This window comes from Glycine max, chromosome 14 (assembly GCF_000004515.6).
Source record: "Glycine max cultivar Williams 82 chromosome 14, Glycine_max_v4.0, whole genome shotgun sequence".
In the NCBI taxonomy this organism is placed as follows: Eukaryota; Viridiplantae; Streptophyta; class Magnoliopsida; order Fabales; family Fabaceae; genus Glycine; species Glycine max.
In genome coordinates, this window is record NC_038250.2 from 17,783,633 (window position 1) to 17,810,332 (window position 26,700).

At 39.0% G+C, this 26,700-nt stretch overlaps 1 protein-coding gene across 4 annotated transcripts in view; it reads right to left on the bottom strand.

The window, feature by feature from the left end:
• Positions 1 to 26,002, bottom strand: part of LOC100779257 (protein TIC236, chloroplastic-like) — a 100,270-nt gene extending 74,268 nt beyond the window's left edge. For 3 of the 4 annotated variants that reach the window (XM_041009103.1, XM_041009101.1, XM_006596060.4), the window contains exons 1-7: positions 23,784 to 25,998; positions 22,478 to 22,676; positions 22,320 to 22,379; positions 14,576 to 14,680; positions 12,757 to 12,897; positions 2,163 to 2,225; positions 66 to 296 (exon numbers count right to left, since the gene is read on the bottom strand). In XM_041009103.1, coding sequence (XP_040865037.1) covers positions 66 to 296; positions 2,163 to 2,225; positions 12,757 to 12,897; positions 14,576 to 14,680; positions 22,320 to 22,379; positions 22,478 to 22,676; positions 23,784 to 25,735 — 2,751 coding nt within the window. In that variant the 5' untranslated portion in view covers positions 25,736 to 25,998. Of the gene's footprint in view, positions 1 to 65; positions 297 to 2,162; positions 2,226 to 12,756; positions 12,898 to 14,575; positions 14,681 to 22,319; positions 22,380 to 22,477; positions 22,677 to 23,783 lie in introns of all 4 variants that reach the window. The other variant, XM_041009102.1, reaches the window with a different exon arrangement.
• Between the last annotated feature and the right edge of the window lie 698 nt (positions 26,003 to 26,700).

Genomic DNA, 26,700 nt, shown 5'->3' on the forward strand with positions numbered 1-26,700 from the left:
AATCTTTTAAAATGAGTAATTACTCCAAAGCAACCAATGCTAAAGTATTATCGCTGTCAACTTACACAGTTATCAGTGTTGAAAGTGAAATTAGCAGATACATATGAAAATGGAACACGATCAAATGCTGCCAGTGCTCCAGCTTCCTTACTCGTAGCAAGTGCTTCAGATGCTGCAGATGCAGTGGTCTCAGTTTGTAAATAAGAGAATGTCCTAGAAACCATTCCAGTGCCAACAAATACAGGAGTATCCAGTGGGCCTTGACAATTAAATAGAGCAGTTACTGATCCAGCTAGCTGTAATCAACAATTACGAGAAAAAATAAATAAATAAATAATAAATAAGAGAGAGAGAGAGAGAGAGAGAGAGAGAAATAAAGGAAAGTTAAAATCGATCTAAGGAGTTTGTGACATGACTTACAATTTTTGAAAATCTACATTTCAACTATTATTAAAGTCACAAACAACTAGGTATGTTTGTAGTGTTTTTTATCAAAGTTTGCTTATCAGCTACACCAATCAGTTACATGGAACTGCATTTACAAAATGTAATTCATACTTTGGGAAAAAAGTAATGATCATAATATAAAGAATCTTCCAAATGTGTAATAGTTAAGCAAGCACAAAATTGGTTCTTCCGATTTTAAATTTAAAAGTTGCAAGAATACACACACTTCATTGGTATCGCAAATTTTGAAGCCCACCACGCCATGGACCACCATTTGAAGCCCGCCATGCCACCGCCATAATCCATATCATTGTGGTTTGTTGGAAAATTGCCACCACCATCCACAATGGCGCTGCTACGGCCGCTATTTGACAACACTGACTACGGGTGATGAAATTTTCATGCATGGAGGTATGCAACTGACATATTAAAAACATTTCACATGTTGGGTTGTAATTCTTCCCAAACACCAGTTGATTGTGGTATAAAGTTAGAGAAGGAAGGAAGTGACAAGGCAATTTATGCAACCTTGTACAAAGAAATTGGTGGTTCATTGAGATTTCTGTGTAGCAGGAGGCCTGACATAGCTTATGAAGTGTGGCCAATTAGTAGATTTATGAATCATCCAAGGCTTTCTCATTTACTTACAGCTAAGAGGATACTAAGATATGTGAAGGGCTCTTTGGACTATAGATTGTTGTTTTCAAACCATGGCAGAAATGCTATTGATGAAAGTGACAGAAAGAGTACAGCAGGTTATGTGTTCATGATGTGTGGAGCACCTATTTCAAGGTGATTTAAGGAGTCAGTGGTGGCATTGTTCTCATGTGAGGCTGAATACATTGCAGCCTAAATGAGAGCCTGTCAAGCCTTGTGGCTTAAGAACTTGATGTCAGAAATGAAGATTAAAAGAGAAGAGCCTATGAAGATGCTAATAGACAAGATTCCACTTCCTAAAAGATCTAAAGGGAAGCTAGAGTTGAAATACTGCAGTACTAATGAACAGGTAGCTGATATTTAAGAAAGCCTCTTAAGGCTGACTAATTCAAGTTGATTAGAGACAGGATAGGGGTGCAGTCTATTGTGGGATCTCCATCAATTACAAAATGAGAGAAATCATTGAAAATGTCACTGATAGAATACAACTTGGGTGGTTAAAATGAAGAAAGGCATCAGAAGTCATTTGTGACTGCAAAATACCAAAAATTCTCAAAGGGAAGTTTTATCATATTTCTATATGACCAACTATAATCAATGGTACATAATGACAGGATACATAAATGGGATTAGAAGTGAAAATGTTAAGATGCATGTGTGGCAACTCAATAGAGGACAGGATACATAATGACCGTATACGAACATATAAAGAGATATTGGTGTGACACCAAGGAAAGGATAATGAAAAATTGGGTAAGATGATTTGGACATATGCAAAGAAAACCACTGGAGACGTTTATGAGGAGTATAGATATTTAGCCTCCCAATGACATCATGTGATCCATGTAGCCGATCTCACCTAGGGGGATAAGTTGTTGGGTTTTAAATTATTAGTTAATATAGATAGAGCTTTATTTTAAGAAAGTAACCCTAGTCTATATACCATAATGTGTACAATTTCAAATTATTTAAAAATAATATCTGAATTTACTCAATCAATTATAGCATATTTGAACTTTAAAGTACTTAAATTAATGCACTGGAGTAACGAAATGTACCGGGAAGAGAAGAGGTTTCATCTTAAAAGTTCTCATCAAAGCATTCACTTCAACACCAGGAACCTGTAAATTTGATGATACAAAATATTAAACAGATGAAAAGAATCCCAACTATCTACCACAAAATTGAATAAGGTATGAATATACTTAAGTTTAAGATATTTTTGAGAATGATGCTTAAGTGGGTTAGTACTCACTAAACCTATATATATATATATATATATATATATATATATATATATATATATATATTTTTGGAAGGCGAAATATATATTATATTATTGATTTAGATAAAACAGTACAAGTGGTACTGAACAAAGGAAATACAAAGCACCTCTGGTGCTGCCTCCCAAAATAACCCAAACTAACCCATCAAGAGAACATCACCACATAGGTTAACCAAAGGACTCCGATATGTTAGAGGACCAATGGTTGAAACTAATGTTGAAGCCTTTCTCTCTAGCTTTTAGCCAAGACCAAGCTGTAAACATAGCCTCCTCCATGACTTTAGAGTAATCAAAATGCTTTCCTTGAAAGATCAAGGTATTCCTATGGTGCCATATGGTACTAGTTAGAGCCACCCACCACCCACACCATCTGCTTTGGTTTATATTAACTCCAAATCCTTCACAAAATTGAGCTAAATGGCTTGCTGGGGAAGCTGGAAGAGGTCCTACAGCCCTGACCCATCCCATGGATTCCCACCATAGGGGCATTATCCTTTTGCAATTAAAAAAGAGGTGACCCACTTCCTCCTGCTCTTGACCACAGAGAGGGCACCCTTCATCTTGGAGAAGCACATTTCTTCTTAGCAGATTACCCTTAGTGGGTAACCTATCCTTAAGAAGCCTCCAAGTGAAGACTGCTGCTCTTGGAGGGACTTTCAACTTCCAAATTAATTTGAAAATGCTGACATCCGAACCTGAGGCATTGTTGTTCAGCATTAATCTATAGGCTGACTTGGTGGAGTACACACCACTAGATTCAGCTTTCCACTTCATAGTGTCCTGCAAGTATCTCTGGATAGGAATAGAATTAATTTCCTCCATAAAGTTGACTGCCAAATCATTTTCATGGTCAAATAAATTCCTCCTCCATTTGAAATCCCATCTCCAGCTATCTTCATAGAAGGTCCCCATCTTTGAAATGATACTATGCTGCTGTCTGCTAATCATATAGAGTGGATTATACTTCTGCTGCAGAGTGAATTCTTCCCCTAACCAGTTGTCTGTCCAGAAGTGTATTCTGTCACCCCCACCAACACTCCATGCCATGTTTTGATGAAAAATGCTGTGATCAGGCTGATGATAAATCTTCCTCAGATCCCTCCACCAATATGAGCTTCCCCTCTTATCTCTGCCCAGCTGGAACTGATTCCAACCTCCATATTTGGAGTTTATGATTCTAACCCATAACTGCTGCTGGTCAGTAGCTAATGCCCAAATCCATTTGCCCAGCAAAGCTTCATTGAATTTAGGAATATCTTTAATCCCCAAACCTCCTTCCTCCCTAGGTAGGCAAACAACCTCCCATTTTACCCAAGGGATTTTCTTGTAGTCCTTATCTCCCCCCCACAAAAAATTTCTTTGCAGTGCTACCAATCTATGAGCTACCTTTTGGGGGATCTTGAAGAAGGATAGAAGATATATTGGTAAAGCATTAAGAACCGAATTGATTAGGGTCACCCTTCCTGCCATGGATAAATTTTTCTGCGCCCACTTAGATAATGTGGATTCACATTTAGTGATCAAAGGCTCCCACACAACCCTGCTTGAGGGTTTAGCCCCAACAGGAATACCTAAATAACAGAAGGGGATTTCCAATTGTCTACAATTCAGGGTTTGAGCAGCCTGACTTATCCAATTGACCCTACCTCCTATAATCCCAAACTGACTCTTAGCATAGTTAATCTTCAGACCTGAAGCCAATTCAAAACCTCTGAGCATAGCTTTCAAAACTAAGACATTCTCCCAAACAGCTTCACCCACAAAGACTGTGTCATCTGCATATTGTAAAATATTAATGGGTTCCTTTGTCTTCCCAACCATGTAACTTTTGTATAAGTTTTTCTGAACTGCTTCCCTCATCAATCCTGTGATGCCTTCTCCAACTATATTGAAAAGTAAGGGGGCTAAAGGATCCCCTTGCCTCAAGCCTCTAGTAGGAGCAAACTCCTTTGTAGGGCTGCCATTAACAAGAATGGAGATGGTTGCTGAATTGAGGCAGGTTGAAATCCAGTGTCTCCATTTGGGACAGAATCTCATTCTTTGCAGCATGTAGTCCAAGAAACCCCATGAGACTGAGTCGTAGGCCTTTTCAAAATCCACCTTGAAAACCATAACTGGCTTTTTGCTTCTACAAGCTTCCTCAATCACCTCATTGAGAATTACAATGCCATGAAGGATGTGCCTGTCTTTGATGAAGGCTGTTTGTCTCTCATCAATAAGGTCAGATATAACATTCCTCAGTCTATTTGCTAATAACTTAGCTATCACCTTGTACATACACCCAATCAAGGAGATTGATCTGTAATCATCAAAGGTCTGAGGGTGTTTAACTTTGGGAATTAGGGCCAAGAAGGAAGCATTACTGCCTCTAGGGAAGCAGCCATGCACATGAAATTCATCTATAAATCTTCTAAAGTCAGTTTTCAGGACTCCCCAAAATTCTTTAATGAAATTGAAGTTGAAACCATCGGGTCCAGGGCATTTGTCCCCACCACAACTCCACACTGCTTCTTTGATCTCATGATCCAAGAAAGGGGCAATCAATTCCTCCCTCTGCCTTTGGTTAATTGAAGAGAAATGAACTCCATCAAGGGTGGGTCTGCGGATATGCTGTTCAGTGAATCTGCTGAGGAAAAACTTCACAGCTTCATTCTTAACTTCACTGGGGTTCTGAATCCATTCACCATGAATGAGAATTCCATGAATATATATATATATATATATATATATATATATATATATATATATATATATATATATATATATATATATATTTTGATCAGCGAAAATATAATATATTGATATCAGTACCAGAGGTACTAAAAATATACAAAGTTAGTGCCATACTCATGGTTCCAAAATAAAACTAATGTAGTTTGAAGAGGAACCATAGAATGGCTACAAAAAAGAATCTAAGATCTGCTACAGCTCCTACTGTGAGCCACTAAAACCTAGAACAGAAAACCCTCTCTGATGTGAGTCGACCATTGATTAAAATGAAGTTTGAAATCTTTGTCCAAATTTGTGAGCCATGTCCACGCTAAAAACACTGCATCGTCAACAAGCTTGCTACCATTAAAAGAGTCGTTGGAGAAAATAATTTTGTTTCTCATCTTCCATATAGACCACACAACAGCCATCCACCAAGTTTGCCACCTACCTCTTCTTATACCTTCCACTTGCACAAAAGAGTGCTGAAGAAAATGCTGAGATGGATTGGAAGGGAACACACTAGTGATATTCAACCATGATATAGTCTCCCACCAAATAGGCCGAATCTTTGTGCAGTGGAAAAATAGGTGGGAAACCTCCTCCTCCATTCCTCCACATAAAGGACATGATGCATCCAAGATCTGCACTTGTCTTCTTTGCAGATTACTTTTTGTTGGCAATCTGTCTTGAAATAGCCTCCATGCGAATATAGCTATTTTACTTGGAATCTTCAGTTTCCATAATTCCACAAAGGCTTGGTCCTTACTAGCAGCTGATCCCCCTTCCCATAACATGTGATATGCAGAATGAGCTGAGTAGATACCTGAAGGGTGTCCAGTCCAAACCCAACCATCTTCACCTTGCTGCTGGATTATCTTACCTTCTACCTCTCCAAGGAAATTGACAGCCAATTCTACTTCACTATCAAACAGATTTCTCCTCCAAGTAAAATGCCACTCCCACCCATGATCTTTGTGTTGACCCTTCTGACTTATATTGTGATGTTGCTGCAGTGAAATGAGGTAAAGTCTGGGGTACTTTTCTGCTAGTGATACATCCTGGCTTATCCATCTATCCTCCCAAAAATTAATTCTATGACCAGCACCAACCTTCCAGCTGAAACCTTCTTGAATGCTCCTTCCTTGGTATGTTTGACAAACAACCCTTTTTAAGTCCCTCCACCATATTGACTGGCTGGCAACCCTATCCCCTTCCTCCAATCCCCTCCACCCTCCATATTTAGACTCCACTACTTTAATCCAAAGCTCCTGATGATGATTTAAGAGATGCCACTTCCATTTTCCTAACAAGGCAATATTAAAAGCTTTGACATCCTTAATACCAAGCCCTCTTCTTTCTTTTGGTAAGCAAACTTTCTCCCAGCTTATCCAAGCAATCTTCTTTTGATCAAGCCCACCTCCGCAAAGGAATCTCCGCTGGATCTTTACTAATTTGGCGACCACTGATTGAGGTATCCTGAAAAAAGAAAAGAAATATATAGGAATGGATGTTAGTACAGATTGAATCAGTGTCACTCTCCCCCCGAATGAGATATGCCTTTGCTTCCATTTTGAGAGTTTTCTCTCACATTTGTGAATGATAGAGTCCCACATCCTACCCCGCCTCGGATTAGCCCCAATGGGAATACCCAGGTAAACAAAAGGAAAAGTCATCAAGCTACAGTTCAAATACTTGGCCGCGAGTTGCTTCCATTGAGTTGATACTCCAAAAGCACCAAAGGAACTCTTAGCAAAATTAATTTTCAATCCTGATACCAACTCAAAAGACCTTAGCATAACCTTTATTGCTTCGACATTCTCCATACAAGCTTCACCAAAAAAGATGGTGTCATCCGCATATTGCAAGATGCTGATAGGCACATTGTTAGCACCAACCAAATAGCCTTTGTACAGGTTTTCCTCCACAGCCTTCCTCATCAACCCATTCAAACCTTCTTCAGCAATATTAAAAAGAAAGGGTGCTAATGGATCCCCTTGCCGAAGGCCCCTTTGGGTCTGTAGTCGGACTTCCATTCACCAAAACAGAAATAGAAGCGGATTTAACACATCCTTCGATCCACTTGACCCATTGCGGACTAAAACCTGTTCTCTTCAACATATAGAACAAAAAACTCCAAGAAACCGAATCATAAGCCTTTTCAAAATCAACTTCGAACACAAGGCATGATCGATTGCTTCTCTTAGCTTCATCAATTACCTCATTCGCTATAATTACACTAAGAAGAAGCTGTCTCCCTTCAATGAATGCAGATTGGGACTCATTAATGATAGAGGGCATCACCTTCTTCAATCTCTTAGCCAATAATTTAGCGACTATCTTATACATGCACCCAATAAGGGATATGGGTCTGTAATCGTTTAGAATTTGGGGATCAGACACCTTTGGGATTAACGCTAAGAAAGACGCGTTTGAACCCCTAGGGAACACTCCATTTGCATGAAACTCATCCAAAAAGCGAAGCACATCAGGCTTGATAAGCTCCCAGAATTGCTTTATAAATTTGAAGTTGAATCAATCCGGCCCTGGGCTTCTTTGACTCCCACAATCCCAAATTGCTTCCTTAATTTCCTCCTCCTGAAAGGGGGCCACCAGCATATTGCTTTGGTGTTGACTGATAGTCTGAAATGGGATACCATCCAAAGTAGGTCTGCTGAAATCTGATTCTTGAAATCTTTGAGAGAAAAAATTCCTAACTTCCTCCTTCACCTTCTGCGGCTCATCACACCATGCCCCATCAATTCTGACCCCTTTAATATAATTATTCCAGCGGTGAGCATTCATCAAGATGTGAAAGTAACGTGAATTACAATCACCCTCCTTAATCCACCAAGTCCTTGCTTTCTGCCGCAGCAACGATTCATGAGCATTTGCTGCTGCCCATAGAGCTTCTTGCAAGTTCTTTCTCGTAATATCCTCTTGGGAAGATAGCTGCCTCTGACTTGAATTTTCCTCCAGCTTATTTAGTTCAGATTCAATCATTTTAATTTTTTTGAACGTGTCACCATACTCTTCCTTGTTCCATCTCTTCACCCTCAGCTTTAGATTCTTAAATTTTTCCTTGAGCACAAAACCTCCCCAGCCTGGTTGCAATTGAGAATTCCAACATTGGTGAACTATTTTCTTAAAGGAAACATCCGAGAGCCAACAATCCAAAACCCTAAATGGTTGAGGGCCCCAATCAATAGCCTTTGATCGAAGAAGAATTGGGCAATGATCTGAAAAGTTCCTAGGAAGTGTAATTTGGACACTTCCAGGCCATCTATTCAGCCATTCTGGGAAACCAAGCACCTATCCAATCTACTCCTAGAAGCACCATTTGGTCTGATCCAAGTAAATTTCCTGCCCAGCCAAGGAACCTCAAGCAAATCCAATTCGTGAATCCAATCATTGAATTCGTTAATACTGCTGTCAATAAAACTCCTTTGGCTGCTACCAAATCTTTCTTCAGGGTCTCTAATTGAGTTGAAGTCACCCAATATACACCATAACACCCCTGTTGCTGCTTGCCTCCCATAATGATCTCTTACCATGAATGTCACATGGTGAGTAAATCGTTATGATGTTGATCTGTTGTGCATCTCTAATCAATTCCCCTTCCAAAAAAATAAAACCATTACCAATAACTTTCCTCTGAAGTCTGAAAGATTTTTCACACCACATACACAAAATATCCCCTGCTGAATTAATAGCAGGCTGCATCTCCCATGACACCTCTGCATCCCCCCAAATCGCCTGACACATTGCTTTATCTATGAACTCTTTCTTCGTTTCTTGAAGACAGATCATATCTGGACCCTCCGAATTTCTTAACCTCCTTATTGCTGCCCACTTGATACCCCTCCCCAGCCCCCTTACATTATATGAAAAAATATTCATTAAACCTTGTGCTGACACCCCTCTTCTCTGCCTCTAGTCTATCTCTTTCTTCCATCTTCATAAGTTGATCAATGATTACTTGCTGCTCCTCCATTTCTGAGACTCCCAGTTGCCTTGCCTTGCACCATATGTTCAGTGCCTCTTGATGTTGCTGATTATGGGGCTCTGGATATATATATATATATATGGAAAGAGATTGAGCAACCTTTTACATGAGAGATAGATAACACAACAAAAATATACTATATCCTAGAAACAACAAGACAACTTATACAAAAGCTGTACAGCAAATATCAAAACAGTTTTCTTCTTAACACTCCCCCTCAAGCTGGAGCATATAGATCATATACACCAAGCTTGGAACAAATAAAATGAATCCTAGGCCCTCTCAAAGACTTTGTCAAGATGTCTGCCAGTTGACAAATTCAGTACCAATTTCCTTGGACAGCAACTTCTCTCAAACAAAAAGGCAGTCAATTTCTATATGTTTAATTCTCTCATGAAACAATGGATTAGAGGCAATGTGGAGAGCTGCCTGATTGTCACATTATAGCCTCATTTGCTGGATTTCACAAAACTTTAACTCTTGGAGAAGTTGTTTGATCCATATAAGCTCACAAGTGGCTAAAGCCATCGCCCTACATTCAGCTTCAGCACTACACCGAGCAACTGTTTCTTGCTCTTCCAAAAGATGAAATTTCCACCAATACATACACTGTATCCAGTGGTGGAGCGTCTATTTATAGGAGAACTTACCCAATCAGCATCACAATATCCACAAATTTGAGTATCTCCTCTATCTTCATACTTCAACCCTTGTCCTGGAGACTTTTTGAGGTATCTAAGAATTCGAATTTGTTAGATATCAATGAATGAATAATGAAGAAATACTGTATTAGAATTTAGGAACCAAGGAAAAACAGAGCTGACGCTCCTTACACAGGTCCAGATCATAAGCTCCCGAGAGAAAAGAGTATTTTCTCTCTCTAACAACAAAAAATATCTCCCCCCAATTATTCCCTTCTTTCCCTGTATAACTTCCTGCCACTACTAACCAACTTGACAGCTCAGCATCCCCTTATTCCTCACCCTTTCTAATTGCCTTTTTCTAGCGGACATACACCTTCCAGCCTTTGGACTTTGAATCCAAGCCCATATCATGGTCCAGGCCCACATCTTGGTTCAGAACTCTATCGCTTCCCACTCCTGAAAGAACAGTCTTGTCCTCAAGGCTGAAGTGAGGAAACTGACTGCGTAAATTGGGTTCATCCTCCCAAGTAGCACTCTCCATAGGCATTACTTTCCATTGCAACAAAAACTGATTGACTTGGAAGCTATTCTTCATAATGATTCTATTAGCCAAAACCTTTTCTGGTTCAACAATATCAGCATGTTCCTCTTCCAGGTCAGCTGGCAATATGGCTTCTGTAGTATATTCCCCAATAGCCTTCTTCAGCTGCAACACATGAAACACCGGGTGAACCTTAGAGGATGGAGGCAATTGTAACTTGTAGGCCACCTCACCCAACTTCCCCAGCACCTGAAAAGGGCCATAAAATCTCGGAGCAAGCTTTTGGTTAGTTCGTCACACCACTGACTGTTGCCTATGTGGTCGTAACTTAAGAAAAACACGATCCCCAATGTTTAAATTCTGCATTTTTCTCCTTTTATCAGCATATCTCTTCATCTGTTCCTGAGCCTTAGCTAAATTGTACTTCAATTGCAACAAAGCTTCATCTCTATCCTGTAATTCTTGAGCCACAGCCTCTACCTTCATTTCAACATGAATGAATTGTATTACTGAACGCGGCTTCTTTCCATTCACCACCTCAAATGGTGTCATGCCAATAGAAATATGGCAGGTGGTATTGTACCAGAATTAAGCCCAAGGTAACCAATCTAACCAACTGCGAGGTTGCTCAGAAATAAAACATCGCAAATATGTTTCCGAGCACCTATTGATGAGCTCAGTTTGCCTGTCAGTTTCCGGATGATAAGTAGAGGACATTTTCCGCACGGTCCCCTGCAACCTGAATAGTTCACGCCAGAAAACACTTACAAACAATGGATCTCTATCACTGATAATTTAGTTTGGAATACCATGAAGCTTAACTACTTCCCAGACAAACACAACAGCGACACTCTTTGCTGTGTAAGGGTGCTTGAGTGAAATAAAATGCATATATTTGGACAAACAATCCACCACCACCAGTATAACCTCAATGCACATATTTAGACACTTTTATGAAGTAGAGTGTCTCTCTGTAAACTGAACCCTGGTCTACTGCTTGAATCAGACTTCAAAGTTCAAATCAACGATTATTTTCGGTAGAGTCTGGTCTGCTAATATTTCCCATTGAAGCTCATCCCCTTGCAGCCAAATTTTTTTTTTTTTGGTCAGCAAAGATATATATATATATATATCCAAGTACCAGAGGTACAATGATTACATAGAGATCCAGTCAATTGGTTCCATAAATCAGACTAACAACAGTCTCGATGGGAACCAAAAGCTGGGTAGTAACAGTGTGATATAGCTACCAGTAACCTATGGCTTCTACCCTCGGCTAATAAACAAAAGCAGCTCTAAGATTAGATGACCAGTGATTATAATGAATTACAAAATCTTTCTCGAAATTTCTAAGCCATGTCCAAAGTAAGAATGTGGCGTCCTCCATCGATTCATTGCCATTGAAAGTGTCATTAGAGAAAATGATCTTGTTCCTCAGCATGATAAGGCATCTGCAGCCTTGTTCTCTGGATCTGGCTTATAGACCACTTCAAAATGATAGCCTTAAAAGCTTCAAAATCCAGCATTGCTGGTCACAACTAGCCACCCTCTGTTGAAGTAAGCTTTTGAGGCTACTCTGGTCTGTGAAAACTGTAAAAGTTCTGCCAATAAGATAATGCCTCCAATGCTGTATTGACAACACCAAAGCCATGAGCTCTTTTTCATAAACTGATTTAGCTGAGTTGTAATTAGCTAATGCCATACTAAAATAGGCAATAGGCCTTCCCCCTTGCATTAACACAGCGCCAACTCCTTTCCCAGAAGCATCACACTCAATAGACTGTTAGATTTATATGTTTTCTTGTATTTATTAGCTGATAGAAATCAGTGATTGTATTCCCTAATAATCAGTAATTGATTAATCATGTAATCAATTACTAATTCTATTTCTCTATTATAAATAAACATCAGATGTGGTCATCTAACACACAACATTACAGTAAAATAATTTTATATGGTATCAGAGCAGGTTATTCTTGACAGAGGAATAAAAAAAACGTGTTCCACCAGGGACCTATTGTCCCCGATGGACCTTTATGCTTGTCGCCCGTTTTCCGGCAACCTGTTTTCACATTCCAGTGGACATTTCTGCTCATTGCCCTTCCTCTGATGGCCCTTTCTCCTTTTCCGGCGACTTTCCCAGCTGCCACTGCAGTCGTAACTCTAACAACTTTTCCGGCAAACGACCACCGGATCAGGTGTGTCTTGGGTTGATCTGTCCAGATCCAGTCACCGCTCCTCAAACGAACAAAAAAACTCTTGCAATCATTTGGAAATAAAACTAGTACAATCACAGATTACAGGAGAATTTTGCAATCATCAGTGAAATTATTGTCTACTTCAAGGGAGGACTTCCAGAAAACTGGAGACCAAATTATCTGAATGAACTCTTAAACAAAGTAGAAATTATATTTTACCAAGCTACCATGTGTGTGTGTGCACGTGCATGAGATAAAGAGAAAAGTACCTGACACATAAGATGAAACTCTCCTTCTTCTGGATGAATGCCAAAGTCTCCTGATGCTTCTAAAGGAACACTACCAAACCAGCCACTTGCATTGTGTAAAAATATTCTTTGACCACGAAAACATAAACTCGCTGATATGTTCTTTAACAAAATACAAAAAACAGAACAAAAAGGGAGAAACCAAATTTCAGTTTCATGGCATGAAAAAATATTTGGTTCAGATACATATCTACATGCCTAAGTACTACACATGTGTGATAAAAGATTCAGAATTCGTCAACAGTTATGCCTATGCAGTCCATACCAGTAGAAGAAGTATGTTTTTGTTAAGAAGATAAATACAAAGATGAGGAGAAAAGGTCCTTAAAAGTGAGAATACAAACAAAGAAAACAGAAAACATCAGTGAGCAAAGCTACCCAGAGTGCCTTATGAATTATGATATCTGTAAGGGAATCCCTTCTATAAAGACTGAGCTTTACACCAATTCAAAGTCAAAAACTCAAAAAAGAAAGGGAAAAAAAATTACAAAGGTTGCAAACCTGAAACAAAAAACAGACGTAAAACAGAACCCTGTGTGAGTGTTTTTTTTTGCACAGCAAAAATAATTATATCAATAATAGGTCAGTATTAGATGTACTGACAATAACAATTAGATACATAGGCAAAACCAGCCAAACCCATCTACTATATATACCAGCACAGTAGCTGGGTACCCAGCAGTCAAACAACCCTACGACATTTCTTGGAAGACTGAACCAAGTACACTAAGTACAATTTTATAACAACTTGGGGGAAGAAAAAGAAATCAAAATAAGATTGGCCAAACATTACTCCAGCCATACCAACTCTGCAGAAAGCCCATCTGCAAATCACAGAGGAATGTTTCTCATATTGAAAATACAATTCCATTTTTTTCTAACTTATGAAACAAGCAAATATTGTCTTCCACTTAACAATCCTGGAACTAGATCCTGGTTTCTTGTTACAAGCAACAACGAAGTCAGCCAAGTTTTGAGACACAAAAACCATAGAACATTATATAGAGATCATAAAGCATGTACACACAAGTTTGGTACCATGTCCACATGCTGGACATGTTTCCAACACTTGATGACACATTTGCATACATGTTCAATTTATAAATAATTTTTTCAGCTACAACATGGCTTCAACTCAGCTTTATTAAATTATATCATTGAAACCTTTTGCCAATTGTCTCCTCAGATCAATATCTTGCCTCAGAAAAGTAGTGCAAGGAATTTTATTTTTTAACAGAACAAGAACCAAGTAAGAAAAGTTACTGTTTAATTTTTTTAAAAAAATGAAATTATAAAAGAGAACCCCATTAAGAACAATTGATAAATTAAACCTTTCATACTAAAAGGTGTAAGGATGGCCCCCTCAAAACCTTTAATATTTTTTGGCCAATGAATGCACCGTTATGAAACAAGAAAGGACAATTATTCAAACAAAAGTTGCCACTTTCCTTCCTAGCTTTACACAAATCCTTATCTTACACACGGTGAAGAGAAAAGGTATTAATTTTAGTGCTGCAATTGCACTTAATCAATAAATAGCCCTTTCAATATGTGATGTGATTCATTATTTCAGGATGGTACTAAATGTACATAAGTCCATCACTCAGGTTTCACACTGAAACAAAGCATATGTTGGGTGAACAATATATAATGCAACGAGCGTGCAACAGTTGAGTTACCTTTCAAAAGACACCAAGCCTAGTCATATTAAAGAAGGAATACCTAATATATGGAAAAGGAAACGTCAAGTGTCATAAGAGGAGAGCATAGGAAGTCATACAGAAAAAGATGATGGAGCATCCAACAGTTGGAAATCCAACCCTGTCACGTCAAGTTGTCCATGAAAATTTGGAAAAGTCTCCCCCTTTGACATGCACAAGTGAACCTAAACATAGGGTAACAAATATTACACCGGGAAATATAAATGACAGAATGCTCCACAACACAACCTGAGCCAAAAAAAATGTAGGACTTGTGTACCAATGAAATACTACCTCCGTTCCTATTTATAAGAAACAAATAACTAATTTGTCAAGACCAATAAAAATGGTTAAGTTATTTATTTTTAATTAATGATATCATAACTTTCAATTTTATTCCAAAAATACCCATTGAATTAATTGGTTTAAGTGGTGGTTGTATTTAATGACACTACTCATTTTTCAAGGGATAACTTTTTCCACCAATGAGTATGACTCTCATTAATAGACTTTACAATAAACAAGGGTATAGAAGGAAATTAACAATTAATGCACTTAAAAGTGATCGCATGTTTCTTATATTTAGGAACAAAAAAATGTTTCCATTTATTTCTTATATATAGGAATGGAGGTAGTAACATACTAGTTCATCAAGTAATATACTATAAAATTAATCACTTGAATCTATAAAAAAAAAAGGTAGAAAAGGAGCTTCTATTGATGTATCCAAACTAATATGCATAAATGGATATATGAAGATAATCAGACTACTAGAGTGACGGTCTGGGATAATGGAACTCCAGTTGGGTTCAACCATGTCAGATAATAATTCCAAGCAAAAGCTAAGGAAGGTATCTTCCAGAATTTAATGTGACCTATTCAAACCAGTGTTTTTTTTTTTTTTTTGAACGGCCAAAGATAATATTATATATATGATAATAATAGTACCAGAGGTACTACAAGGAAGATATGATACAGTATCTCCTAAAAGACAAGAACATAAACAGCAAATGAAAGGCCAACAAAATGAACAGTGCCCAACCCTACAAATCGCAGACTAGGAAAAAGACAAAGACATATTTGAAGACCATTGGTGGAAAGGAACATTGAAGTCCTTTTCCCACCCCCGCAGCCATGACCAAGTGAGAAATATCGAGTTATCCACCAATTTGGAAATGACGAAAGGCTGATTATTAAAAATCATGTCATTTCTGAGGTTCCAAATGGATCTTGTAGCTGCTATCCACCAGACCTTCCTCCTTCTATTGGAGTTCCTCGAGGCAGCCAAGGAGCAATGCTGAAGAAAGTTCTCCATAGGATTGCTGTGCAGAGCTCTAACTTCCTTGACCCAGGAATAAAATTCCCACCACAAAGGCATTATTTTATGACAAGAGAAAAAAAGGTGGGATGCAGATTCAACTTGACTTTGGCAGAAGGGGCAGAGGTCATTTTGAAGGACAATCTGCCTCCTAATAAGGTTTTCCTTAGATGGAAGCCTATCCCAGAGAAGTCTCCAAGCAAAAGCTAGGGCTGTAGGGGGAATTTTGATTTCCCATAGCTGACGAAAGCCAGTAATAGGCTGGGAAGGTAACTGGTCAGCTTTGATACAATTATAAGCAGAGTTTGTAGAAAAAATCCCACTTGGCTCAGCTCCCCACACCCAAGAATCCCTCAAAGCTGCATTAGTGTTTATTACTGCAGTTTGGTCAATAAAAGCTGAAACACCCCCCAGTTCGCTGTCAAAAAGACATCTTCTCCAAGAAAATTGCCACTCCCAACCATGTTCTCCAAAGATCCCCATGCTTGCCACTGTCTTTAATTTTTGGGATGTTACCTGATATAAATCTGGGTATTTATCTTTAAGAGCAATTCCTTCTCCCACCCAAGAGTCTTCCCAAAAAAGGATTTGATCACCACTGCCCAAATTCCAGCGAAAATGCTTATTGACAGCAGCCATGCTGCTGTGCTGAGTAACAGATCTTAAATCAGACCACCAAGAGGAAAAAATCTGCTTAGGAGGTCCCTCTCCCAAGCCTCTCCAACCCCTGTATTTTGAAGTAAGAATTCTGCTCCATAGATGATCTTGCTGCTGAAACATCAACCACTTCCGCTTGATAAGGAGAGCTCTATTAAAAGCCTTGATATCTTTGACACCCAACCCTCCCTTTTCTTTAGGAGCACACACTTGATTCCAAGCAACCCAAGCTATCTTTTTTCCTTCTAAGTTTCCACCCCAAAGAAATTGTCTTTGAATAGCAGTGAGCCTCTTAATGATTGCTGTAGGGGCCCTAAAAAAGGACATATAGAACAAAGGCAAAGCTGTCAAGGCAGCATTAATTAAAGTAATTCTGCCAGCCATAGATAGACTTCTCTGGTTCCATTTGTTCAGTTTGGCCTCAAATTTTCTGATTAGAGGCTCCCACACCACCTTCCTTCTAGGGTTAACACCTATAGGCATCCCTAGGTATATAAATGGGAACTGCAGAGGACCACAATTCAAGATATCTGCTGCAAGAGTACACCACTCCTCAGATTGGCCAATTGCACCAAATTGGCTCTTAGCAAAATTAATTCTAAGGCCAGAAACCAACTCAAAGCTTCTGAGAATAGCCTTAATAGCTGAAACATTATCCAAAGTAGGTTCCCCAAAGAATATGGTATCATCCAGTGTACCCGATTGAATTCAACAAATTTTACTTGGTTTTAGACATTGTTCTGACAGAAGAAGAACTGCACTGATTTTTGTTAGAAGAAAGGTGTGTAATCAGAAATAGGGCCAACAGAGTGGTCACCAACTCCCCCAGGGCAAGTCTCCAACTTCGGACACGGACTCAACATCTGCAGGTAATGGAAAGCATCCTAATGAAAACAGTACAGACAAGGCAGCAAACTCTAAGGGAACCTCCGAAAATACCAGAGAAGAGGCATCATCCCAATGGGAGTTAGCAAAAATATTGGGGGTGAACAGCAACTCAGACCACGCAAATATCATCAACAAGATAGGTGAAATGGAGAATAGAGACAGAAAGGAGGCTGAGGGACTGGGAAACAAATACATATCATCATGAATATAATATCCTACAATGTAAGAGGAATTGGGGGGGGTTAAACGGGCTGCAATAAGGAGGCTGGGCAAGAAACACAAAGCAGACATGTTATGCATTCAAGAAACCAAGAGGGAGCACATTGATAAGGACATGTGTCAGGCCTTGTGGGGTAACCAGAATGTGGGTTGGGAATTCCTGCCATCAATAAACTCAGCTGGAGGTTTATTGTGTGTTTGGAATGAGCAGGTATTTAAAACAGTACGAAGAGAAAGGGGAAGAGGATACATCCTATTGGAAGGAGTCTGGACCATGAAAAATCAAAAAACATATATAGTAAACATTTACTCACCGTGTGACAACCGACATAAGCGGGAACTATGGGAATCACTCAAGCAGTTGAGACAACAAGACCCTGAAGGACTGTGGTGTTTCCTGGGTGATTTCAACAGTATCAGACACCATTCTGAAAGAGAGGGTGTGTCTCATAGGGGAAGGCAAGCAAATAGCATCAATGAGTTCAATGAATGGATAGCTGACATAGAGTTTGAAGAAATACCTTCTGTGGGAAGACAACTCACATGGTTTAAGCCAAACGAGACTACAAAGAGCAAACTAGACAGGTTCCTTGTATCCCTCAACTGGCTACTCAAATGGCCAAGTTGCACCAGTGTCACCTTGGATAGAAATTTTTCAAACCATTGTCCAATTCTACTAGGGGCTAAATCCTTTTTTTTTTTTTTTGCTCAGCAAAAATAGATAATATATATTGATAGAGTACCAGAGGTACTAAATTACAAGGTACTGGGTTGCCCAGTGCAGTGGTTCAACAGCAAACTAAAATGGAGTCTGGATTGGAACCATAACCGAGCTACCCCAGCCAAGGGCAGAACTACAGTTAGTCTTGTAGGGACCCTGCTATATAAGTTACATGAATTCAAAGCCCCTCCCACCTAGTTACTAAACGCTTCCTTGATGTTAGAGGACCATTGATTGAAGTGAATTGCAAAGTCCTTCTCCATGACTTTAATCCACGTCCACAGTAATAGGACTGCCTCTTCAATCAGTTTACTTCCATCAAGCGTGTCATTATGGAATATTATTCTATTTCTATGCTTCCAAATTGTGGATGTCATAGCTATCCGCCAACAGCGTCATCTTATTTGTTTCTTTCCTTCCACAAACCCGAGTACATGCTGTAGATAATGATCCCTTGGATTCTGTGGTAGAGCTGTAACTAGGTTGACCCAAGATAGAGACTCCCACCATAGAGGCTGGATTTTGCTACAACTGAAGAATAAATGAGCAGCCTCCTCCATAACACCTCCACAGAATGGGCACATCAGATCATTGACCGTTACTTGGCGCCTGCTAAGATTCATCTTTGTCGGGAGTCTATCCCTAATTAGTCTCCATGCAAACACCAGTGATTTGGTAGGGATTTTGAGCTTCCATAGATCCACAAAATCTGAACTCTGGTATGCTCCCATTTGTTCTCCCCGAATCAATTCATATCCACTTCTTGTCATGTAGTATCCACCTTGATCACGCTTCCAAATCCATTTATCCTCCATGTGTGGCTGAATCTGTTGCTGTGATAATTCCTCAAGGAAATTGTCTGCCATTTGAATTTTGCAGTCAAATAGGGGCCTCCTCCAAGCTAGCTTCCATTCCCAACCACTGCAGGTATTATTCCCCATGTTTATGATGCTGTCCTTTTGTTGGCATGAGTTTTGATACAACCTGGGGTATTTCTCCCTTAGTGGAGTAGCATTTTCTGTCCAAGGGTCTTCCCAAAATGTGAATTTCTCCCCACTCCCCACCTTCCATTTTGTTTCCCTTTTGATTAATTGAGTCTGCTGTTGCTGCTAAATTAATATCAGATCCTTCCACCAGATTGATTGCATTCTTGCTGTCGTGCCTTCTTCCAATTCCCTCCAGCCCCCATATTTTGATATTAGAATTTTTGCCCAGTGCTCCTGCTGCTTGTGAAATAAATTCCAATGCCATTTTCCCAACAAAGCTGAATTGAAAGTCCTTCTTTATCCTTTGGATTGCAGACTGTTTTCCAATTAACCCAAGCAATCTTTCTCTGATCCACACCTCCTCCCCATAGAAATTGCCTCTGAATTGCTTCCAATCTGGATATTACTCTTGAAGGTACCCTGAAAAAGGAAAAAAAGTAGATAGGGATTGCTGTTAGGGCTGCATTTATGAGTGTCACTCTCCCCCCAAATGAGATATGTCGGTGTTTCCAAGAAGCTAATTTTCTCTCGAATTTTCTGACTATAGGATCCCAAAGAGCACTACATCTTGGATTATCCCCAATGGGGATACCCAAGTATGCAAAAGGAAAGGACAGAACTCCACAATTCAGGTATCTAGCTGCCTCCATCTGCCACTGCTCATTCTTCCCAATTGCCCCAACGCTGCTTTTTGCGAAATTTATTTTTAACCCAGATACCAGCTCAAAGCTTCTCAGGATGGACTTTATTATCTTCACATTTTGCCATGTAGCTTCACCAAAGAATATGGTGTCGTCTGCATACTGAAGGTTTAAGGCAAGGTGACCCACTAGCGCCTCTCCTATTCAATATAGTAGCTGAAGGTTTAACTAGATTGATGAGAGAAGCAGTAGATAAGAGTCTATTCAGCAGCTTCCTCTTGGGGAAAAATCATACACCAGTCAACATATTATAGTACGCAGATGATACCATATTTTTTGGGGAGGCAACAATGCAGAATGTGAAGACAATTAAGTCCATATTGAGAAGTTTTGAACTTGTATCTGGACTAAACATAAATTTTGCAAAAAACAGTTTTGGGGCAATCGGGAAGTGTGAGCAATGATGTATTGAGGCGGTGGATTACCTTAATTATAGAATCTTGTCCTTGCCTTTCACATACCTGGGTATCCCCGTTGGGGATAACCAAAGACATAGTGAACTCTGGGATCCTTTAATCAGAAAGTGTGAGAGAAAACTAGCCACTTGGAAACACAAACACATATCCTTTGGGGGGAGGATGACTCTCATAAATGCAGTCCTAAAAGCAATTCCTATTTATTTTTTCTCTTTTTTCAGGGTGCCTTCAAAAATAATAGTTAAACTGGAAGCCATTCAGAGAAGATTTCTATGGGGAGGAGGATCAGAGCATAGGAAGATTGCGTGGGTCAATTGGAAGACAGTATGTCAACCAAAAGACAAAGGTGGCCTTGGAATTAAAGACATCAAGATATTTAATTCAACTTTGATGGGGAAATGGCGTTGGGATCTCTTTCACAAGCAGGAGGAGCCATGGGCAAAAGTAATCAACTAAAAGTACGGCGGATGGAGGGCACCGGAGGAAGGCATAAGCGGAAATCATGAATCCACATGGTGGAAGGATCTGGTTTCACTTCAGCATCAGCAACAGAACCTAGTAATCAAAAGGAAAACCACTTGGAAGGTGGGTGGAGGTGAAAAGTTTAGATTCTGGGAGGATCCTTGGACTGATAATGGTATGCCACTGATGGAGAAATACCCAAGGTTGTATCACATCTCAAGCCAACAAAAGACAATCATTATGCAAATAGGGAGCAACAACACTGGATGGGAATGGAAGCTCACCTGGAGGAGGGATCTCTTTGACTCTGAAGTAGAAATGGCGGATACTTTTATTGGGGAAATATCACAGCAGAAAGTACAGCCTCATAGGGAAGATATCTGGATATGGAAGCATGATCAAAGCGGGAGTTATTCAACAAAAAGTGGGTATGACCTAATAAGGAGAGAGCTAACGGGGGCAAACCATGATTCTGACTTCGTGGACCTATGGAAGCTAAAAATCTCAACTAAAGCAGCTATGTTTGCATGGAGGTTAATCAGAGATAAACTACCAACAAGGATGAACCTTAGAAGACGACAGGTGTTGGTAAATGACTCAGTGTGCCCACTATGTGGACTTCAGGAAGAGGAGGCTGCTCATTTATTTTTCAGCTGCAGCAAGTCCCTACTTCTATGGTGGGAGTCTTTGTCCTGGGTTAACCTAGCAATAGCACTGCCACAAAACCCTAGGGACCACTACATGCAGCATACAACCAGGACAGCGGAAGGAAAGAAGCTTACAAGATGGAAATGCCGGTGGATTGCTCTGACATGGACAATCTGGAATCACAGATATAAAATAGTATTCCAAAATCACACATTTGATGGAAGTAAATTATTGGATGAAGCAACTCTCTTACTCTGGACGTGGGTCAAATCCATGGAGAAGGACTTTGCCATACACTTCAACCAATGGTCCTCTAACATAAAGGAAGCATTCAGTAACTAGGAGGGGAGGGGTGATGTTGTAATTCTGAATTTTCAGATGCATTAGTTTGGTTCCGTGTATACACTTGAACCAGCTATATATTTACCCCTATATCTGTAACTCTAGTACCTCTGGTACTATTCCTTATTAATGATATATATATATATATATATATATATATATATATATATATATATATATATATTTTTGCTGAGCAAAAAAAAAAACAACCAATTACTCACACTGCCCAGGTCAGTTTGGTTCTTAACTAAAATTGTTCCAGTCTGAAAGCAAATCCTAGGTTTATAGAACCACTAAAAAGTAAAAACCAGTCACAAGTACTATACTTACAAAATACATACAAGTAAAAGCAGTGTCTATTATTTAACATTATATGTATGAAATATAGTTTTAACTCAAACAAGAAAATTCTTCCTGAAGTATCAAATAGAATAGAAAGGTAAATGAACTTAAGCTAGAAAAAAACCTCGCCACTAGCCCTCCCTTTAGACCATGTAATTGGAATTTCAAGGATCCTTTCAAACAGCTGCACAAAACTCAAGCCAGACAAACTACATAAGCAATCTGTAGAACTTAAATGGCAAAGCAGAAAATATTGGAACTTTAAACTACTATATATGTTACCGGGACAAAAAGATTATCAATTTTTAAATTAGCATGCCAATTCTGCTCAATAGTGTCAACAAAAACATTGGCAGACAACCAGCCTCCGTCTTCAGATATAATATCTGATCTCCAAGAATTACAATTTCCACTCAGATCCACATGTATGCGACTATAGTGGTTTTGGAACTTTACATTTCCGTTGACATTCTCCATTTCCCTGAAAGCAAGAGCAAAAGAACACTTTAATTCATGCAGACCATATTTTTTGGTGAAAAGGTCTTGTTTACAAAATAAAAGCATCATTTGTATTATGTACAAGTTTGAGATTATATAAGATTGTATAGAGATGTTATGGGATAAAGGCTGAAATTGGGTTAGAACATTTGATTAATTTCATTGCAATTATTTCCTGTTTATTAGCTGTGCATATTTAGGGTAATTAGGCTAAATATCTTGTAGAGAGAGATGGGAGACTCTCCAAAACAATTTTCTCACTCATATCCTGTGCTTTTATATCTGTTTTAAGTCTGATTCAAGAAAAGGCACTGCATCTCCTAAACAAGTTTATACTCTAATCTAAAACATTCTACTCAAAATATCAACATTTTCTCCTTTTATTCTACAAAACAAAGATTAAACACTATTCACAAAATATTCAAAAATTTAAAATTCTATATCAGTTCAGACTGTTCAGTGAGTCCAATTTAAGATACAAAAGTGACATAACTAGATGATATAATCTTTAATACCAACATGACAAGCTAAATTGGAAACATTTATAAAGTAAAAGCTAAACCACATCCAAGAAAAAATATTTTGCAGTTAAACTAACAGTATCCAGTTGCCATTTTTCAAGACTAAAAATGAGAAATAAGATAGTATTCAATAACATCGAGTAACCCAACTTATACCAGGGGCATCAATGTGGTCCTCCAACAAACACGAACTTCAATTTAATCTCTCAATGATGAAAAATGACATCAAAATTATCCCTTCTGTTTTATTCAAAAAATAAATATAAAAAAATCTTCTTTCAAATGACTGTTTACTCACTCTTTTAGAAACGGAAATAAAAAAAAATCAAGTTTCAAGGATACACAAAAGAAAGAAATGCTTTTTCATATTACAATTATGTCAAAGCTCAAGAAACCTCGTTGTTATGGCAGGATTTTGGCCTTCTGCCATCCACCATTGATAAAACTGAAGTATGTACATAATATTAATTAATATTGATTAAAATCATAAGGTCGTGAAGAGGTGTGTCCATCACTTCATCTATAGAGTGATTACAGATTCAATAGTAAATGACAAGACCAGCTCTCACCTAACTTCCTTGTCACCATATGCAAGTAGCATCAGTGTTGCGCCTCTGAAATGAACTGAATCCAGCGTAATAGGCAGAGTCTTCGTAATGCCTTCAGACTGCACAAAATCTACCCCATCAACATGTTCTGAAACAATATCTTCAACTTTCAGACCCACATCAGACTTCAACATTTCAATGGAACCAGAAAGAAAATGAGATATCAAATCTTCAATATTTTTTAAAAATGAGGTTAAGCCAAATTTCACGAGCAAGGGCACAAATGGATTTTGAAAATAAGTTGCCAACTGAGGCTTAGGCTTCAAAAACCCCAAATCTTCAGACGGCAAACCTCGTTGGCCCCCTGATGAATTGTCGTTATCATCAATTTGATTGTCAGCAACATATGGTACACACTCCTCATTTTTCACTGTACTACTATTTGGATTAGCAGGTTGTGCAACATCATCAGTAGATTGCAAATTTTCAATTTCACTCTCCCTTGTCTGTAAAGTTGGATCACAGACAAACTTTAAATAATCTGATTGACTGCTAACATTTTCATTTACTGAGGAGGACTGGAATCCCAGATCTCTGTATTGTGTTCCACTTTGGTTATCATCACTTCTATTTTCATCACCAACAATAACAGATATTGTATTTCGGTCAACCTCACTTTTCACCAAATGCATATCATGACTCATAAAACCATAACTTTCAGAAGATGAGGAAGGCTCCCCAAACTTCCATTGTGATTGATCACAAAAGTATGCATGAGCAGCTGACGCACTACGTTCAAACATTCTCTTTTTGATAGCACCACCAGATGGAAAGATGTTACTCCCAGTAGCCTTCCTCTTAAACTTGTGTTTCCTAGGCCCTGATATTACTCTAGACCAAAATCGAAGTCCTGTTCCAGGAAATCTTACTCCAAATGATTTTTCCAAAGCTGAGTGTTTTGTATCATAATTAACACCTTTGTCCATCAACCGATGATCGTGCTTCCCATCATTCATACAGAAAAAGGGCGCAGACTCACTTGACTCCAATGATCGAGTTTCAATCTCCTTCAAACCATCATCACCTTGGGATAGACCACAACTCCGCTCAGAAACAAAGTACCCTACCTCAGCAGCTTCCCTAGCTGCATCATCCCTTTCTCTTTCCCATTGAGCAAAGGCTTCCTCTCGTGCAAGCCTCCTGGTTCTCGTGCGATAATCTATCCCCTCTTCAGCCGAGCAGCTTCTCTCCCTGCCACCTTCATTGAAAGGTATTCCCAACCAAGTAAAGTCCTTCCTCTGCACCACCAAGAGACTTGGATGCGACAAAACTGCATCAATCACCAACTTCCCCCTCCTCAAGCTCACAAAGGGACGGAGGCGAAGCTTCACCGTGGGAGCCTCGCCACACGAAAACTCCTCCTTATGAGGCCCAAACGAGCACGACTCCAACGTGATGCTCAACAGCGAAATTTGCCGAACCTTGCCAAACACAAGGTCACGCTGAATGTGCTCACTGATTGCTGAACAAACAGAAGGCAACAAATTGGCCTCAATGAAACCCTTTGCTTTGTTCTGCCCATACCACACCAACATACATACCCCAGATATAACAGCAGTGTAAACAGAAGCCCTTATCAAAAGAAGCCCCTCTTTCCACAAAGGTATCAAATAACTAACCAATGCCTCGCTTCTAAAATAAGGATCCCTCGAACATTCTAACCGCGACCCACTTCTCAAAATCAGGTCTTTCCCCAATAACCCCACATTTTGCCCAGAAAAAGTTGAAAACCGTAACGCTTGGCTTACCAGACGACACCGTTTTGGGGACACGCAGCACGTGCAACTGCAGAGAACCTTCTGCGGCAACAACTGCCTCTTGTCCAAACGAAAAGGGCTCCTCTTGCTGGTGCCACTTTCCAAAGAACCATGCAGACTTGTCCCGAAAAACAAGGTGTGGTTTTTTAGACTCATGGTGGGGTCATTTCAGAAGAATCATTCTAAAAAAACACAAATTTCGACTCTCTGCATCATCATCAAAAGCGTTGGCTTTTGTTTGGGGGGGGGGGGGGGGGTGACGTGGCGTTGTGGAAGTGTGAAACTGTTCGAGAGACAACCTCGGAGGTGAAGAACGATGGGAGCGGTGGAGTCTGGTTTGTGTTGTGTTCTGCCAAACGGTTTCGATTGGGAGAGGGGTGGAAATTGTATGGTTGTGTTTCGCGGTGGAAAGGCTAAACATGAAAAAGGGATTTTACTTTTGGATTTTCTTACTACACCATAATATTTCTTCTATACTCAATAATTTTTTGAAAATTCTAAAGTTATCCTGGTTAATTTCTTCTACCTTTGTTGATTTTTTTTCATACACCATTCTTCTATTTTTTGGGTTGAGTTCTTCCTTTTATCTTGTGGATGATTTGGTAGAGGTAAATCATTGCAGTGGTTGTCGTTGTGGTGGGTGTTGCAATACAACGATAGAGAAGGCAAGTTTTTTTCGCCTGCAAGTTGGATATGTGTCGTAATAAATATACGAATTGTCAATCTGTATAACCTAAATATTTTTTAAAAAAATAATGTTTTTTTATAAATTCAGTTATATTTTTTATAATATTTGTGTAAATATTATTACATTAGCTAGTTTAAGTGTATAAAATTTGAAAACTTAGATATAAATTTCCAAATATATGTTTATCAATTTCAATGTAATATATTAGTATATACAATAAAAATATAATAAAATTATGTGGTAGTATATGTTAAAAAAACATATGTAAAAAAACATATTTTAGCGTTAGGGTTGATATGTTATAGTGTTTAGTTATTTTAGGGTTTAGGGTTTCTTATTTTAGGGGGTAGGGTTGGTATATTTTAGAAATTACTTTTATTTTGGGGTTAGTGTTGAGTTATGTTAGGGTTTAGTGTTTACTTATGTTAGGGTT